The sequence below is a fragment of the Archocentrus centrarchus genome, chromosome 7, assembly GCF_007364275.1.
Source record: "Archocentrus centrarchus isolate MPI-CPG fArcCen1 chromosome 7, fArcCen1, whole genome shotgun sequence".
Lineage (NCBI taxonomy): Eukaryota > Metazoa > Chordata > Actinopteri > Cichliformes > Cichlidae > Archocentrus > Archocentrus centrarchus.
The window spans coordinates 34,822,951-34,838,487 of NC_044352.1; the positions used below are offsets into that span (position 1 = coordinate 34,822,951).

At 43.2% G+C, this 15,537-nt stretch overlaps 3 protein-coding genes across 3 annotated transcripts; 2 read left to right on the forward strand and 1 right to left on the reverse strand.

Annotated features, from left to right (window-relative positions):
• The first annotated feature begins 544 nt into the window (after nucleotides 1–544).
• Nucleotides 545–1,299, forward strand: mrpl49 (mitochondrial ribosomal protein L49). The gene has a single exon (XM_030734141.1). It carries the CDS (start codon nucleotides 576–578, stop codon nucleotides 1,110–1,112), a length of 537 nt encoding a protein of 178 aa, XP_030590001.1. The 5' UTR covers nucleotides 545–575; the 3' UTR covers nucleotides 1,113–1,299.
• A 184-nt stretch (nucleotides 1,300–1,483) lies between these two features.
• haus7 (HAUS augmin-like complex, subunit 7) lies at nucleotides 1,484–6,109 on the reverse strand. The gene is made up of 9 exons (XM_030734192.1): nucleotides 5,972–6,109; nucleotides 5,402–5,517; nucleotides 5,249–5,313; nucleotides 5,070–5,131; nucleotides 4,775–4,965; nucleotides 4,485–4,596; nucleotides 4,146–4,358; nucleotides 1,962–2,073; nucleotides 1,484–1,873 (listed from the first exon to the last, which is right to left on the reverse strand). Exons 1-9 carry the CDS (start codon nucleotides 6,026–6,028, stop codon nucleotides 1,812–1,814), a joined length of 990 nt encoding a protein of 329 aa, XP_030590052.1. The 5' UTR covers nucleotides 6,029–6,109; the 3' UTR covers nucleotides 1,484–1,811.
• Nucleotides 6,110–7,377: 1,268 nt separating this feature from the next.
• las1l (LAS1 like ribosome biogenesis factor) lies at nucleotides 7,378–10,291 on the forward strand. The gene has a single exon (XM_030733716.1). It carries the CDS (start codon nucleotides 7,564–7,566, stop codon nucleotides 9,373–9,375), a length of 1,812 nt encoding a protein of 603 aa, XP_030589576.1. The 5' UTR covers nucleotides 7,378–7,563; the 3' UTR covers nucleotides 9,376–10,291.
• Nucleotides 10,292–15,537: the final 5,246 nt, after the last annotated feature.

Consider the following 15,537-nt stretch of genomic DNA (forward strand, 5'->3'; position numbering starts at 1 on the left):
AAGATGAAAAAATCTACTTAATCTGTATTTTGGCTCCTCAAACCCATCATAAGAACTTTTATATATAATATAGGTGTCAACACTATCCAAAAATAGAACACAGTTACACAAACCCACAACATAAGAATAAATGAGCCAAAAATGAGCTAAATTGTTTGCAGCAATGCCAGCAATGACCAGAATTATTTTAAGTCCTTGTTACTGAGGCGCTGTTACTTCTGTTCAGATGGTTGCCTACTCAAAAGTAATTTGTCAACATCTTGTTCCCACCGTGGCTCAGTCAGATCATTTTAATTAAAGGGTTTGTTATGTACGCCTAAAACTGTGCTAGACTAGAACCCAAAACTATTTCACCAATAAAGAGTGCAGCTATTTGTAAAATGCATTTTCTCTTGTTTGTCTCTTTTTAAGTCTGGCATTCTATAATAATAATAATAATAATAATAATAATAATAATAATAATAATAATGTCCCATTTATGTTTTTTTTTAATTATTTATTTATTTAAGCTTAACCTCCTGGTACCGGAAGTTCTACACTACTTCCGGGTCGCTCTGGTCACACTGCTTCACAACATGGCAGCCTGCTTCAGGTTTCATCCTTCTGTGCTCCGCAGGGCGTTACTGGGCGCTTCCACCCTGTGCATCAGGACGCGGAGCGCTCCCGTCTCTGACGCCGGGCTCCGGTTCATCTGTAACGCTGCTCCAGAAGAAAACCTGTCGGCGATAAGAGAGTCTACGGAGGAATACAAGTTCGTAGAGCGGCTCATCCCACCATCACGGATCCCCGCTCCGCCTAAACACACCGGTCCTACTCCATCCGGCTGGACCCCTCCTGCGGATTCACCGCCGTCTCTGCCCTACATGATCCGCCGCTCCCGCATGCACAACATCCCGGTTTACACAGACCTGACCAATGGGAACCGGAAACTAACGCTGGTACGGAAAGTGGAGGGGGACATATGGGCTCTAGAGAAGGACGTGAGGCAGTACCTGAAGGAGGTGACGGGGAAAGAGCTGCCCACACAGGTCAACGAGGTCACCATGACCCTGAAGGTCAAAGGCCACTTCGATAAGGAGCTGAAGGACTGGTTGGTCAGCAAAGGCTTCTAACGGAAAGAGCTTCCAGGACCAGCTGAAGGGACATGTGGGACATGTGGAGGAGGACAGGACTGTCAGTCCTTACAGGAGCATGGCTGCTGACTTCTCCAGCATGAATGAACTCTTTTCGACAGCAGTGAGACGTGCTCACTGAGTGTAAAACGATGTACATGTTTTTAAGTATCATTAAACATTGAAGCATAACAACTTCCTGAGCATTGTGTTTTGATGTGATCACATGCATGATCAAAATGGGATGTTAAGGGTTTGGAGGGCCACAAATGGTGGGGGGGTTGTTGACTGGTCAGTTTGGCTGAGGAGTTCACATTCCATCAGTTGTTTGTGGACTGCTATGATATTCAGATAAACACTTTTAGCTTTAATGGTTCCAAAAAGCATTTATTTATTAATGAAGTTCAGAAATCTCAACATTCACAGTGAGTGCAGCACAGGACAAGAAAAGTTAGAGGGACAAATTCTCACCACACAACTACAGTAACTCGTGTTTTGAATAAATTGTCGGCCATATTCTGATGTGACCAAATATGCAAACTTGCCCAAAATGTCAGTCATGCTCAAATTAGATCAGGGTGTATGCACACACAGGTGTGTGATTCTGTAACGATGGCTGTTTCCCACAAGTCTTAACACCACCACAGCTCAGACCCTCCTCTTCCTCCTGCATGACTTTGAGGAGTCTAAGCGATGCCATCAGGAATTAAGTTGGGAAAGAACGTCTCCAATTCGCCCAATAACCTTTTCCAGTTGATCAGCTGGTGGGAGAAATAAAAAGAATTAGCAGGAAACAAATATTTGACATGTAACAAATTACACGTGACTGTGCATGTTAAACTGACTTACGCAATGTGCGCTTCTCTCCTCGGCTCCAGTATCGAGGATGTGTTTGAAGCCACTTTACTTCCTCACTTATGGACTCGGAAGATTCTGATACCTCCTTCAGCATTTCCAACTCCTGAGAGACAACACACACGCCAGAGGACAGAACATGTCAATCATGTCATGGTTCTAAGAGTCAGGCTTCTGTTGAGACAACACCCAAGTGTCAGTTTATTAATTACACTGACCTAGCATGATATCAGTCCTGCAATGAATCCTGATTTCATGAAGATTATGATTTTTAGCTTTTGTTGAAACTGCTTTGATGGATGGATTCAAAACAGTTTCAAAATATCTGCTAATTAGTTCTGAGTAACAACCTAATTAATAGGATTTCACTCACAACAACCCTGGGCATGGCATTAATGTGATTAACTGCACTGCAAGCTATAATTTCATTAGGAAAAAAGCACCAGACCCAAATGAGTTGAACTGAAGCTGCGCAGACAGCAGCTGGCTGCACACTTTTCAATAATAGTGGCCATACCACTATTATAAGCTTCAACGCAGCTTAAACAAGTGAGTTATTGAAAAAGAAAAATCATCCCACAATACAGCTATGAAGAGAAAGTAAATTTAGCCATAGAAACTTTTTTGTAGTAGGCACTAATAGTAAAGCAGCGATGACTGCTGGGCAGATTTTCTTAAACAGCTGAAGATGAGGATAAATGATTTGGAGGCACTGATTAAACTTGAAAGGCCATTTAAAAGAAAACCGGTTTCCACTATTGTAACCCCCCAAAAACAGCAGACAGAGCAACATCTGTACAGAGCTGAAAGCCATCAGGGCAGCTGATCATCATAAGAGAAGGTGATGCCATTCTAGTTGGTGAAGAGATGCTGCCAAAGCCGCAGTACAGCACTGGAAGAGCTGTCGAGAATGAGTGCGTCAGAGAGGATTTAAATGACCCGAGTGAGAGTAAGTGAGAAACGAAGAATGGCATTGTGGGATTATGCAAAGGGTACGACTGGACCATGACCTCTAATCAAAATCATGATCAACTGTACATTTTACCTCAATTACAATTAATGTACAAAATAGTTCTTGCTGTCATAGTTTATAGTTTGTACTGTAAATATGCTCAACTACTAAAGCTGGGATTTTTAGGGGAGGTTATATGATTGTCCTCCAAGCGTTGTAACCGATTAATGGTTTTACCTTTGGTCGCTGAAACTATTTTTCCTGCAGTTTTCTATTTTTTTATTTGATGTTGTTATCAAAGATAAAAATGTGTCCAAACATCAGACACTACACTTTTATTTGGCACAAGCTGCTCGAGTTGTGCAGTCGGCTTGGTGTTTGAGTTTTCTTACATGATGCTTCCACAGCACAGACTGGACGGGGCAGAGACTCGTGACAGTACACTCAGTGCTATGTTTTAAAGGGGTCAGTACATACAGGAGGAGTAACAGTACTGAAAAAAAAAACAAAAAAAGAGACCAAAATAACCAACATCAGCAATATTATACTGATTCTGAACGTCAGTATTGATTCACTTTCAATTAACTGCCCAGCTCCAGCACAGGGCAAAGCTCATGTGTGCTAAAAGAGAGAGCAGATTAAAAATCATCCATCCACTTCCACTTATCCTGTTTAGGGTTGCAGGGGGGCTGGAGCCTATCCCAGCTGACATAGGGCGAGAGGCAGGGTACGCCTGTACAGGTCCAACACAGAGAGACATACAACCATCCACACTCACACCTATGGGCAATTTAGAGTTTCCAATTAACCTAACCCCAGTAAGTGCATGTCTTTGGACTGTGGGAGAAAACCAGAGTACCCGGAGAAAACCCACGCAGACATGGGGAGAACATGCAAACTCCACACAGAGCGAGAGAAGCCTGGGCCAAGGTGGAATCGAACCCAGGCCGTCCAGATGGTACTCTAACTGTGAAGCAGCAGTGCTAACCACCGTGCTGCCCAGATCTTAAAAAAAAGAAAAAAGAAAAAAAAGAACTATTAAAAAACCAGATTAAAAACCTACAGATAAAAGTACTGTATGAACGGGTGTTGAAGTGGTTTGAGTGCTCAACTGAGTACAAAGGCAGTATATATGTATGAACATTCATGAATATTCATGCAGAAGTCTGAATGCCTGAATGACACAGATGTCATTTAACAGTTGAACATAGTTGACTTCTTTGTACCGTGTTGCAGGCCAGCAGTAGCTGGTGGACCCTCTGGAAGACACTGGTCTCCAAACTAAAGCTGGGGGGCTCTCTGGTGCAGTAAGCTCTCAAATCTGTCTCATAAACATGGCTGAAAGTGGCCATCAGCTGCTGGAGGTCACACGCTGCTACACGCAGTGAGCTTGGAGAGAAGGCGGGAGGACTCTGGGCCTCGCTGTTCAGGAACACACACTGTGGTACAAAGCAAACAGCATGTATTACCACCATGACAGTCAGATAAGTCAAAATGAGGTTTGTGGTGGTGTTTTAATGACATTTTAGAATGAGCATTTTTTTTTTTTTTTTGTCTTGTCATACCTTTGACTGTAGCTGCTCCAGTTCTGACTGAATCACCTGCAGACGGGCGACAACATCACCTGTTTCTTCTCTGATTGGCTTATGAGATGACTTCGTGTTCTTGAATAAAGCCCTATGAGGTACAGAAGAAGAAAAGAAGTGAGAGGCTGGAGAGGCGACAAGTGCTACTGACCTACAACAATACACAATTACATTAAGATCCAGACATTCATGAATCAGCCTTTCTTTAGCAGCATGTCATGGGGAGGGGACACAATGTGTGTAACAGGATCACCAGACAGCAAACACACTTGATGTGTGTAGGCCAAGGGTCGAACGCAGGATTGAGCATCTGTTGCAGGTAAGGCAGATTCTCAGGAGCAAAGAGCTCTTTCAGCAGCACCGCTCCATCAGCTCTTTGGCCAGCAGACTTCATGCAGCCTGGAACAAGAGTTAAAAGCTGCTCCAGGAACCGAAGCTGCCGCCAAGGACTTGCATCACCCTTCAGAGGTTAGACACACAGAAGCAGGATATGTGTTGTTTATTGTGATGATGCAAGTCTGTATGTGTAAATCAATAACATCAATACTTGAAAGCAACTCTCACCCTGATCAGGTCCAGATCAGATGCTTTGCACAGCATGAGCTCCTGCCCGAGAACAGCCATATCTGCTTGGACAAAAACCACACAGCAGCAGTATAAGAACTTATTTCATGCTCAAGGATAAAAGAAAAACCTAGACCAATGATGGCCTCTGTGCAAATTAATCTAAACAATAACGTTACCTTTTGTCAAAACATCTGGCTCTTTGGCTCTCACTAACATGGAACTGGCAAAGTTTGGGCTGATACTGTAAAGTGAACACAAGGCCCAGGGCTGAGTTCATAATGATGAACAAATTCCTTCTGATACATGAGGAGAGAGACAGCTTGTCATACCTGCTGCAGATCCATGCTAGTATGTCAGTGCGGTGCTGTGAGGGAGAACACAGCAGCTGCAGCATACTGTCTGCTTCCTGCAGGTACAGACCTTCAACCAAGGGGCAGCACGCAGCCTCAAACACAACACAAAGACAGGATAACAAGACATAATCAAAAGAATAAAATAACAACCAAAGTCGCAGCTGTTTTAATCTTTACTAAATCTATTATTCCAACAGTATTATTTCTATATAAACGGTCATGGGGTGAGATGGAGGCAGATGATTCACTGTGGAAACCCTTAAAGTAAGCGGCTAAAAATTTGGTTAAGCAGGTATGCCAATATAAAGTTATTCATTAACAATGCCAACATGAACTATAGCTAAATACATTTTTAAAAAGTTGAGTCATTTAGAAATCATATAATATATTCAATGGACTGGATAAGAAGAGGATTTCTTATCGAGGCAGTAACATCAAGATGTTTGAACAAATCACAGAAAAGCGGGAGTTGCTAAAACAGGCAGCAGCCGCGCATCGTTGTTTAATTAACTATCTCTCCATAACGATAGCTTTTATTGATGTTACCTCCAGTGAAGAATAAACATGTCGGGCAAGTTGTTCCTCTCTTAAAACACCCGCCATTATCCAAATAAATTACCAAACAATCGCTTCTTCTTCTTCTTCTTCTCCTTCAGCGAAATGGTGCATTACCGCCATCGACTGGTACGGAGTTAAGACCAGAATATTGCTCAAAGAAGAAGAGTTACTTTTAGCCGCTTCCTTATTCACAAGGAGTCACCACGAAGGTGTTTTTTTTTATACACGAGATACTTTTATTGACACAACCCTCATTTATATTTCTGCCCCCCCCCCCCCCCCCCCCCCCCCCCCCCCCCCCCCAAAAAAAAATCCTCTCAAACAAGTTAGTCTACCTTAGAAAGTGTAATATAGCCTGATATTATTCACTTCTTAACTTCTTTTGCAGTATATCAATGAGATCCAGTTTAACTTTCACGTTACTGTGTAATAAAACATGTTCTGTGGTTTAATCTCTGAGATTAGACAGACATGTGTGTGACTGTATCTAAGTGCTCTGAGTCCTCAACTGTGTTCCAGTCCACTGATGTCCTGTTCCCGCTAAAGGGGAGAACGAGTTCCTTTTTGTAATGTGGAATTATTTTATTTATTTGTTTACAGGGATCGGCCATTTAAACCGTAATATCTGCAGAATAATTTTTTCCTCCAAAATCCAAACTTGGTCAATGTCACATTTATTTATATAGCACATTTAAACAACCAGAGTGGACCAAAGTGCTTCACAGGCAGCCAAGAATATCATAGATAACAACTAAGACTTTGCTCATTTGCTTACCTTAGTCAATTATTAAAATGCAGCCCTAAAATTTAATGCGCAAGGCTCATGTATGATCTAAAAAAGCACCTGGAGAGAGCATCCTGCTCTGTGACTGCAGCAGTTCTACGAAATGTTGTACTAATTATACTTTTCCAAAGTCTGGACAAGACGCTCACATTTATCCTCCGATGATGTGTGAATCTTTAAGCGGATGTTTTTGCACGTCTGAGTGACACAGATGCCACTTTAACAGCTTAATAGAGCTGGCTTATAAACATGGCTGAAGGAGGCCATCAGCTGCTGGAGGTCACACACAGTGAGCTTGGAGGACTCTGGGCCTCGCTGTTCAGGAACACACACTGAGGATACAAAGGAAACAGCATGCATTACCACCATGACAGTCAGAGACAGTACATGAGTCTAAATCATGTCAAGACGGCAAAATAGTCTAAAATCTCAAGGTTCAAGAAAAAAGAATGTAGTGTCTGACCCTAAACAACGTGAATTTCTTATACAGTATATCAATAACTGTGATCAAAAAACGTCCTTGAAAGCGATCGTTTCTGTCGCTCTACTGCACCATCCTCCAATCCTGCAGGTGGCGGCAACGCGCCGGTAGACTCGACGTCAACCGCAACGAAGCCGAAGAAAAGATCAGCGTCATTTCCTGGATCGGGTACAGTCAATAACTAAAATTTAAGTCCTAAACGCTAACCTCTGTAGTATAAAACTGCTGCTTTTGTGCCACATTTAATCGAGCTTTTTTAAGAGGACAGTTATTTTTTCGGTGAAGGAGAGCTGGCGCGCGCCTCCCGCAGTTAAAATGAAGAAAAGGGGCTCGGAGAAAAAACGGCATGTGGTAGCGTGGCTCAACAAAGCGGAGTGGGATCAGGTTCTGGAGTATCTGTACTCGAAGGACTCCTCTTTGCAGAGGTATGCGCTGCAGAGGATATCGGCTTGGAGAGGGAGGTATGCCAATAACGCTCCCGTGGCCGTGGACTGCACAGCGGACCTGGTGCGGTGCCAGGTGCTGGATCGGTCCGGACAGCTGAACGGAGACGAGTTGGTGTTGCTGTACGGCGCGGCCCTGGTGAGATTTGTGAATCTGATCACGGAGCGGCAGCAGGGGAGAACGGCCCGGCCGCTGAGGAGGCTGGCTGGGAACTTAAACATTCCAGAGTGGGTGGTGAACCTGAGGCATGATATCACGCATAGGAAGCTTCCTACTTTGAAATGGTGCCGAAAGGGCTGTAAGGTGGTCCTGGATTGGCTCCAGCAGGAGTTCTGGTCCAGGCAGTTGGGAGGAGGCCCCGATGAGGGCTGGGAGTCGCATTCGGATGGAGAGGATGAGGAAGCTGACCTAAAGCGGCAGGAGGATGAGCTCATAGCAAAGCAGAAAGAAATGGAAGCCTACCGAAAAGCTCGGGATCTGCTGATATCTTACGAGAAGGAGCAGTACCAGGCTTTTGATGATGGGTCTCCTGAGGACAAGGAGAAGACCTTGTTGCAGGCCCCGTTTGCAGACATGAGCTGGTTGCTGGGTGAGATAAAGCAGTTTGCGTTGGAGTCCAGTGATCTGTTGATTGATGTGTTGATGGAGGATGGATTTCTGGTTCCTACTGTGGAGCAGCTGAAAACATTAGGCTGCGACACCTCTGACAGCGCCAGTCCCACTGAACCCAGAGTCCCTCAAACCTTCCTGCGCTTTTGGCTGCCCCTGCTAAAGATGCTCAACTCACCATCTTTCATCCACCTTTTCCTGGAGAAGCTTTTTGTCGAACAGAAGCTGCTCACCAAAGAGCTCAACAGTCACAGGTCTTTCTACATTTCGGCCTGGACTTCAGAAGTCCTCCTCTGCAACAGCAACAAATTTGAGTACCATTTTGAGACAAAGGTACAGAAGAAAGCCAGAATGAAGGACAGGATTTTTGTCAACCGCATCCAGCTGAGGTGGCAGCAGCTGCTCTCAGCATGTTTGGATGCCCCCTGCATTAGCACACCTCACCTGCTCCAGTTAATCCTGGATGACATGGAGCATCCCCTCCCTCTGGAAACTCGAGGGAGGCTGCTCCAGCTCTGCACCATCTACACACAGACAGCATGCTCAGAGGTCAGCACATCTCTGCAGCAGAAGCAGCAGCAGCCCATATACACTCTGGAGAGTTTGCACGAGAAGATGCAGCAGTCTCGCCAGCATGGCCATCCCTTGCATTCCTCAGTGGTGGACTCGGAGAGAAGCGAGGAGCACAGATGGGCAGACGTGCAGGCTGAAAGAGCATTGTCCCTCAGAGGTTCTCCGTGGCAGGTGTGTACTGATAAAATTTTGTGGAAGAACTATCCTCTTGGTAAAGTGCCTGGACAGTCAGACGACCCCTCGTGCCTCATGGTGGAGAATTACTCAACAGTGACTGTGTTTGACCAGCCAGTGGAGCTGGAGAGCAGCGCAACGCGTAGCAGCATCCCCGGGGCCTCGGCACCAGCCCGGACCGCCGAGGGCGTCCTCTGGAACAACAGCGACGTAAACAAGCTGAATGTGGACTGCAGCTTTTCTGAGTTTTTTCAAATGCTGAGACATGTCGACCTTTACACACTGACTCATGTTTTTGTGCCACGTGCAGTTTTGAAGCAGAAATAAAATGTTCAAAAGAAAAAAATGTTCTAAGTGATTTAACAACGTGATTTGATTAATCAACATATGGCTGAAACCTGTAATTCATTTCAGTGATTCATTGTGTTTTGATGTCTTCAGCTGCCATATTTTTTCATATAACACCCAAAATAACTGTTTACCAGAGGAGCATCATATCTTCATTTGCATGAAGATGGATTCAGCAGCTGTTTCTTGTTGTCAAAACTTTAAAAAAAAAAAGCTAATTTGATTAATTGGGCTAGAATGCCAAACGTTTAGTGGTTCAAGCTCCATAAATTTGAGGATCTGCTGCTTTTTCTGTTGAATCGACTCAGAGTGTCATTTTAGACCTCTTCACAAGCAGGAAGCTTTTTGCAAGTATCTGACATTTAGAGACAAAACGGTACATAATTGAATCCAAAAAGATAATAATGTGGTTAACTGACACTGAGATTATGTCATCGTCTGAACCAATTGGAAGCCTTTATGTTGGATACTTTGTTTATATTTTTAGTATGTGTCAAAGAAAAAAAGTGAAACTTTGTGGCGCCTGTTCCAGGAAAACAGTTTGACATGAAAAACTTTGTTTAAATGTCAGCACAGCTGATCAGAGTTAGTTCCACCAAATATGAGTATATTCACCTTTAGTTAAATGTGTGTGTCCACTATGATCAGTGGATTTCCAGTACTAGGATTCACCATGGCAACAGGTAAATAAACAATAGAACCTCCATTTGATTCCAGAGGAGCTGAAATATGAACGTGCATCAATGCAGAGCATCAGCAGGAGAAATGATCTGCAAACAAAAACTAGTTAACAGGAACACATTCAGGGCAGTCTGCTCATTATGATTTAGTCAGCTTGAGTTTGACTCAGTAGGTGATAAAGCTGAAATCTGCCTTATAGGCAAAAATACGCACATTTAAAATATGATGTTCATCCAGTTGTAACCTGACAGGAAGAAATGAAGTGATTTTATTTGTGATTGTTACATCACAGTCTGAGTTATAATGATTTAGAAGATTTGCAGTTAAAAGGTGCCTAACTGTAAACTTTTGGGCTTGTTTACATTAAAAACAACATTTAATGACTGTAGTGTGTAAATATTTAACATGAGATGCTGTCAGAACACATTCAGACTGTATGCAGAAACTCACTTCAAACTGCTGCCAGGCCAGTGTAAGAATCTGCACCACAGTCATCCACATTCATAACGTCTGTGGCAGGAATGTTCCATCATGCCGTTGATCACAATGTGACAAATATGGATCTATTGATGACAGCTTTGCATAATACATTTCTAAGTAATGACTGCGTTCTTCTACAGATACAGAGATATAAATGGCAGCATATTAGTTCAGAATGGAGTGGAAACTATTTGGAGGTGTTACTGTGTGCTGTCACAGACACGTTTATGGATTAAATATATATCCCTGCACCTCGTAGAGAATACAAAACATACAGAACAGCTTCAAGTGAGTGATTATTACATTTACACAGTCTGAAAGTGGGCAGCTACAGGTACCTGGGTGTTCACCTGACTGGACTGAAGGCCAACAGTGATGCTGTGTGAGAAGAGGCTCTGCTTTCTGAGGAAGCTCAGATCCTTTAATGTGTGCAGCAGATGTTGGAGATCTTCTACCAGTCTGCTAGTTACTCTGCTGTTGTCTGCTGAGAGGACAGCATCAGTGCCAGAGATGCCGACTAACTAATCTGGCCAGAGTCAGTGAGGGGCAGGAATTGCTCTCTGTCCATCTCACCTGCTCCATTCACCCCTGCTGCTGTAAAGTATGCTTCAGGAAATAACTGTTACTGTTCTCTATCAAACTTTACAACAGCTCTTCTTTTGGTGACAGGCGAACACATTTGTCAGATTCCACAGACATTTCTGTACTTCACCCTCTTGCTGCTGTTTCTTAAATTTCTAGCATACACACAAATTATCAGTGCCATTTGCATTACTATTTTGCACATCCTAGTCTTATTTTTGTTATTCAACTCTTTTTTTTTATCACTGTTGTATACATAATTTTTTTCACTACTTCACATTATAAGGCCTTCATTATGGGCCCATGAAGAGATGATGGAAGTTTGCCGGGGGCCACGGAGCAGCAAACAAAGTTTAGAAGGAAGTGGTGCTGAAGAAGTTTGTGTAGTTCTGAAAAAGATTGTCAGAGAAGAATTTAAAATAATACTAATAACACAGAGACTATCTGGACAAAGTCAGTGAGAGAGAGAAGGATACTGGGAGAGACTAATCACAGGTATTACAATAGATCTATAGAAATACAACAAGGTATTCATGGCATTTTGGTATGTCTAAATGACAGATGTGGTACAAGAGTTGATTTTAAGGATGGTACAGAGCCAGCAATCCATCTCACATTAGTCTCAGATTTGCTGGTGGGTATTTGTTCACGGGAGGTCACCAAAGAGACGACTGCAGGAAGTGATCACTATCCCGTGAGGACCGAGACAGAGCCGAGTGTAGAGGAGTGTGATACAGCGAGTGTGCAAAAATGGTGCTTAAGCTCTGCAGACTGGGGGAAATTTAGGCTTCTTAGTGACCAGGAATGTTGATGATTTTCAGTTCTTCTGTTTGCACTGCTGGTCTAGAAGCAGCAACTGGGCTATAAAGAACGGAGGTGAGAGCAAAAAGAAGATTGTACCCTGTGACAAAGGAATGTGATAAAGCAATTAAGAACTGAATTAAGCTTTTAAAATGTTGAAAAGATATTATAGTTCTCAGAATCTTATTGACTATAAAAGGTCACTAGTTAAAACAAGAAGAACCATTAAAAATGTAAAGGGGGACTTCTGGAGGGGTTTTTGTAACTCAGTTGGGAGAAAGAAATTCTTAAGGTGTGGTTGATGATTAGAAGGATGAACAGTTTTAAAAAAGAGCATGGGTATCCAGTACTAAATGATAGGGACGCAACACCAGTGAATGACGAAGAGAAGGCAGATATGCTGGCAAAAATTTTAATTCAGAAATGACATAATTCAGAAAATATTAGTGAAATATTGCAGCAAGTAGAAGAGACAAATGATTTACTGAGTATACTCTACAAACAGCTCTTAGAAACATGGTGTCAAACCAGATACTTACTCTGGGTGGCATTACTTTGGCCTCCAGTAACACTGTGAGAAGTCTTGGAGTCATTTTGACCAGGATATGTCCTTCAATGCACATATTAAACAAATATGTAGGACCGCTTTTTCTGCATTTGTGCAATATTTCTAAAATTAGAAACATCCTTTCTCAGAGTGATGCTGAAAAGCTCATTCATGCATTTATTACTTCTAGGCTGGACTATTGTAATTCTTTATTATCAGGCTGTCCTCAAAGCTCCCTGAAAAGCCTTCAGCTGATCCAAAATGCTGCAGCTAGAGTACTGACAGGGACTAGAAAGAGAGAGCAGATTTCTCCCATATTGGCTTCTCTTCATTGGCTCCCTGTTAAATCTAGAATAGAATTTAAAATCCTTCTCCTCACCTACAAGGTCTTGAATAATCAGGCCCCATCTTTTTTTTTTTTTTTTTTTTCCTCAGCTCTCAGCGGAGACGGTCGCACTTTTCTTCTCTCCCCAGCCCTTCCTTTTTCCCCTGCTTTGCTGCTTGCTGCTTTAGAGCCTCTCTTCACACAACTTCCGAACTGGAATTTATAATTATGGATCTGGTCAGCTGGTCTCTCAACGCCATTGTTTTTGATCAATTTTTCACCATGAGGAGATTGGGGGAAGGAGAACCCTATTCGCTCTTATCAATTGACATTCCAGCTGGCTACGTTATGGATTCCTGTGTGGTGGGGAAGATGACGTGCCTGGCCGTATTGTCAATGGAATACACACACATTTGGCTTATTGACACTGGGGTTTCTCCGAATTGGACCGGGAGATACCTGGTTTGTCGTTGCAATTCAGGAAGTCTAGGCAGCTGTCTGGCCTTGGTAAGGCTGCTTATGATGGGAACGCGGGAAGGGTACAGACTCAAACTCAGACTCTGTATATCTGGAGCTGATTCTGAGGGGTAAGATCTTGGAGATGTATGTATCTGTTTCTGCACGGTGAAGGAACAAACCAAGAAGATTCGGATGAATTGGATTTTTTGCCACAGAGAGGTGCCAGTAAGACTGAAGGCTGTCAACAAATTAATCAGTACAGTCTGTACCAAAACAAGTCCTAGAATCAGGAATTTGGCTCCCTGGCGGCCTTGGACTGCCGCTTATCAAATTGTCTCCAGGATGTTTGTAAACAGATGCTCTACCCCCCCGCCGTCCTGTCTCTTCTGATCTGTGTTGGACTGATCTCCCTGACCTATAACCGCTGATGAACTCTACATCTTATCAGAACTGTTTAGCTGAGGAGGGAGTTTGAGTCAGCCCCACAGTAAGCCGACACCCCCCCCCCCCCACTCGCCTCCGCTGGCTCCCCTGTCCATCCCTCCCCACCCTAGTGCTCCCATGCTATATGTTTCTGCCCTGTCGCAGAGGTTTTTGTAACCTTATACTGTGTATGTGTGAATGTATACAAAGTATGAGATGATTTTTTTCCTCACTCATCCCTATATGTTTTCACTATTGTTTCTGTCTTTTTAATGGCAGCGCCTCCAGAAGGGGGGCAGCATGGCCACAGTTCACCTATCTCCCCATGTTTGTTCTGTTTGTCTTCTTGGATGGGTGTTCTGTTAACTGTAATTTCCCCATTGTGGGATCAATAAAGTATCATCATCATCATCATCTCAAAGACCTCATAGGGTGGCTGTGGCTCAGGAGGTAGAGCAGGTCACCTATCAATTGGAAAGTTGGCGGTTTGATTCCTGCCTGCTCCGGGCTGCATGCCAAAGTATCCTTGGGCAAGATACTGCACCCCAAGTTGCTCTCCGACACAAGCGTTGGAGTATGAATGTGTGTGAATGTTAGACAGTAAAAAGCACTTGTGTGAATGGGTGAATGCAAACGTGTTGTATAAGCGCTTTAAGTGCTCAGAGTAGAAAAGTACTATATAAGAACTAGTCCATTTACCACATCACCCAAATAGAGCACTTCGCTCTCAGACTGCTGGCTTACTTGTGGTTCCTAGGATACTTAAGAGTAGAATGGGAGGCAGAGCCTTCAGCTTTCAGGTGCCTCTTCTGTGGAACCAGCTTCCAGCTTGGATTCAGGAGACAGACACCCTCTCTGTTATTAAGATTAGGCTTAAAACTTTCCTTTATGATCAAGCTGGATCAGGTGACCCTGAACTATCCCTTAGTTATGCTGCTATAGGCCTAGGCTGATGGGGGGTTCCCATGATGCACTGAGTGTTTCTTTTCATTCACCTTATTTACTTTGTTTATACTCCACTTTGTATTTAATCATTAATTGTTATTAATCTCTGGCTCTCTTCCACAGCATGTCTTTTCTCTCCTCTCAGCAGATGACCCCCCCCCTCTCTGAGCCTGGATCTGCTGGAGGTTTCTTCCTGTTAAAAGGGAGTTTTTCCTTCCCACTGTCACCAAGTGCTGCTCATAGGGGGTCATTTTGACTGTTGGTTTTTCTCTGTATTATTGTAGGGTCTTTACCTTTCAATATAAACTGCCTTGAGATGACTGTTTGTTGTGATTTAGTGCAATATGAATAAACTGAATTTAACTGCATTTAATTGAACTGAACCGTTTGCAAAGACAGAGCTGAACCTGTCACTCAGGAGATCCAAACTCTCAGCCCCAGGAAATGATCAGGTTTGTTGTACAATAGTAAGCCATCTTATTGAATCATCTAAAGACATTTTATTAGAATTATATAACAGAGTCTGGGAAGGTGAAACTGCCACAAAGCTGGAAGGAAGCAGTGATCATACTGATATATAAACCAGACAAGGATGATACAAAACCAGGAAACTACAGACTGATAGCTTTAACAGCAAACTGTGGAGAGAGTGATGAATGCAATATTAATGTAAGATATAGAAAATAAAGGATTATACAGCTGATACATTATCCAGTATCATTGCTCTAATACTCTGCACAGGTGCATTTAAAACAAGTCCAACAGGTAGAAATGCCATTAGAAATCAGAAGAGAGCAGCTGACACTAAACTACATGGACAAGATCATCCAACACTAGACGTTCTTAAACCTTGCTGGGAAAAAAAGGAGAGGAGAGAAATAAAGCGCTGTGGGCACAC